Below are 3,224 nucleotides of genomic sequence, written 5' to 3' on the forward strand. Positions count from 1 at the left end.
TCCCTCCATCCATCTCTCCATCCATCCATCCATCCATCTCTCCATCCATCCATCCATACTGAAGCTAATGCTAAAGCGCTAACTTCAGTTCAACTATCTCACAGCCATTAAGCAACAATTTCATTTGGAGATTAAAATTTAACATTTACATTTTCTGACGCCCTTAAATGTTTATGTTTTATTTTGTTCCTGTTTGTTTTGTGTGAAATAAAGTTATTGGGAAAAAGAGGGAAAATGTGAGGAGAGGAAATGGAACTACTGAATAACAGCCACTTCAAAATAAGAGCATGACTATAAACATTAACTACTTCTTGACAGTTAATAATAAAAACTGATGTTTAATTGATTCTGTAATGAATTCAGTTTCTGGGAAATTCATTTATGGAAAGCTACGTGTGCTAAGCTAAACAGTTAGCTCCCATATTCGCAGGGAAACAAAATAATTGATTAAACTGATTGTTGATTAAAACAATATTTCAAACTAGAGCTGTTTCTTTCCTCCAACATAAATGTGAAAGTTTCAGGTTTCATGGCCCACAGAATAAATAAATTAATAGTTTCTGTCACTAAATCTGATTTAAAATGTTTCTTCCTGTTAAAAAGCAGCAGAGAAACAGTTGATAGCCTCCAGAACCTCTGCCTAGCTTTGTGATGGCCCGGCCGGACGGTTCTGGTTCCTGTCCAGCCACCATCCGGTCCAACATGAAGTGTGATCTCTGCAGTAGAAGAAGACGGGTCCAAACAGGTTCTATGAGCAGCAGAACCGGTTCGGGAGCTCAGACATGGATTTCTATCTGGTGAATCCATCAGGTCTGATTGTAACCAGCCGACCCGGGTCGGTTCTGCCCTCAGGAGGAAATGTCCTGCCGATAGTTTCCACTGAAAAACATCGATTCCCTGCAGAAACCCAAACAGGAAGCAGAGCGTTCTGACCGGACGGCGAGCAGCTCCGTCGTCTCCTCTGGGTCCTCAGACGGATCTCCTGTTGGGAAACAGCAGGCGGAGTCAGCGAGGGTCCGTTTGGTTCTGAGCTCCTCGGGACCCCGGGGCCACTCACGTCCGCCGATCCTGGCGCCGACCCGCTGGGCCAGGGCGGCGCTCTGGGCCAGCTGCTCCCGGAAGCTCTGGCCCGTGTAGTAGTCGACGTCGTTGGCGCGCAGCAGCTCCTCGAAGGCGCGGGTGGTGTCGGCCAGGTGGCGGCGCAGGAGGCCGCAGGCGGCCCGGGCCTCACGCAGCCGCTGGCGCAGCAGCGACAGCTCTCTGGCCTGAGCTTTCAGCAGAGAGTCCAGCTTCCTGCAGGAGACGGAAACGGTTGTTAGGTTCAGAAGGACGGGTTCTCCTCAGACGACACCACGCTGCTACGCCTGGTTAGCATGACCTGACGGAGCTAATCAACGACCGAGCTGGGAAACAAAAGGATTAAAGCAACAGATCATCGACTTTATCCTGGTTTGCTTTTCCTTCCGTTTCTTTGGTTTAATTAGTTTCTGTCTGGATTCATCCTGATCCACTGAGCCGCGCCGCTAACTGGAACGCTAGTGACGCTAAAGGCTTAACCACAAATGTTAGGTCAGCTAACCCTTAACAGTTCGCACTAAAATGCTAATCATACGCAGTAGCTTCAGCTAACGCTAAATCAAGAATAATAAACATTACTTCCAGTGGTGCTAGTAGCGTTAGCTCTGAAGCGCTAACCCTGATGTAGAGGCCTGTTCTCCACTGTCCTGGTTTTATTCCGTTTCTCTTTTTAGTTTGATGTCGATTTCTTCTTGCTAAAATGTATCGTTTCCAGATTTCAGCAGGTTTTATCCCAGATTTATTCTGCTTCCATTTTGATTTTTATCATTTTTAATCCAGCATTTAATGTGTTTTCTGTGTGATTGTATTTTCATTTTCTTCTTGTTTCATGTTGGTTCTATCTCGCTAATAATCTGATTTAATTCAGATCTTTTTTATTGATTTATCCTGAATATAATCTGATGTCTGCGATGGTCCAGGGTGACTCCGTCTCTCGCCTGCTGGCAGCTGGAGAGGCAGCAGCAGCGCTCCCAACCCCAGACCAATACGGGTGGAAGAAAATGGCCTTCTGGATAATCTGATGTTTTTCTTTGTGTTAATCCCAGACTTCATTGTGAATCAGCTGGTTTCATCATGTTTCCATGTGCTGGACGAACCCTGGCCAGTTTGCAGAGGGTCCTTCCTCCCTCCTGCCTCCTTTCCTCAGCTGGTCCTCCAAGGCGTCCACTCTGGACGTCAGCTCCTGAAGGCCGTTGTCATGGTGACGCTGCGAGGCTCCGTCAGACGACTGCCAGCCCTCGTCGTCCTCCGCCTGCGGGGAGCGGCCGACCTCGCCGGAGGCGACGAGGGGGCGCAGGCGGCCCTGCAGCCCGCGGATCACTGCCTGAGAGCGGGACAGCTGCAAGCGCAGGTCCTCCACCAGGCGCCGCAGCGACGGCACGTCGCCGGGGGAACCGCAGGGCTGAGCGCCGCCGGGCCACCACTGACAGCCCAGGTCCAGAGACGTGCACATCTCCAGGTCGTCGAACTCTGAAACACGCAGCAGCAGAGCGTCAGCATCATGGCGTCTTGTGGAAGACTCACAGTTCAGATTACAGAGATTATCTCAGCTTCACAAACAACATTTTCCAGCTTGGATCCATGTTAATCTGTATTGAACATTCTGCTGTGGATTATCCAGTGATCCCAGTTAGAAACCTGGAGCTAACCAGAACAAACTGGGAGGCTCAGTTGGTTGACTAGTTGGTTATCGTCACTAGTTAGGCTGGTTATGCTAAATCTGATCATTTATCATAAAAACATGTCTGAAGCTCTGCTGCTGCTTCAGGTTAAAGACCAGGCCCTCTGCTGCCCCCTGCTGTGTGTTTGAGTGTACTACAAGAAAAGATGAGGGGCTTCTGCCTCATTTGGTGACCCCAGTGACCCCCAGTGACCCCCAGCCCTACCTGGGCTGCTGGCCTCCTCCCTGTCAGCCTCGTTCTCGCTGCGGCCGCAGGTCTCATAGCCCAGGTCCTGCAGGTCCACCTGCACCAGCTTGCTGTCCTGCTGCACGGATGTTTCTGCTGCAGAGGGACAAACAGGTCACCTGATGCACTGCGTCTGCAGCCTGCTGCGTCTGCAGCCTGCTGCGCCTGCTGCGTCTGCAGCCTGCTGCGTCTGCAGCCTGCTGCGACTGCTGCATCTGCAGCTTGCTGCGTCTGCAGCCT

General features: G+C 50.5%; 1 protein-coding gene across 1 annotated transcript in view; it reads right to left on the reverse strand.

The window, feature by feature from the left end:
• pde4dip (phosphodiesterase 4D interacting protein) overlaps positions 1–3,224 on the reverse strand; it is a 69,706-nt gene that overhangs the window by 13,722 nt on the left and 52,760 nt on the right. Inside the window, 4 exon segments of the mRNA XM_016680323.1 lie at positions 934–982; positions 1,058–1,293; positions 2,175–2,547; positions 2,964–3,093. Coding sequence (XP_016535809.1) covers positions 934–982; positions 1,058–1,293; positions 2,175–2,547; positions 2,964–3,093 — 788 coding nt within the window.

The sequence above is a fragment of the Poecilia formosa genome, unplaced genomic scaffold (genome assembly GCF_000485575.1).
Source record: "Poecilia formosa unplaced genomic scaffold, Poecilia_formosa-5.1.2 Scaffold240, whole genome shotgun sequence".
Classification (NCBI taxonomy): Eukaryota; Metazoa; Chordata; class Actinopteri; order Cyprinodontiformes; family Poeciliidae; genus Poecilia; species Poecilia formosa.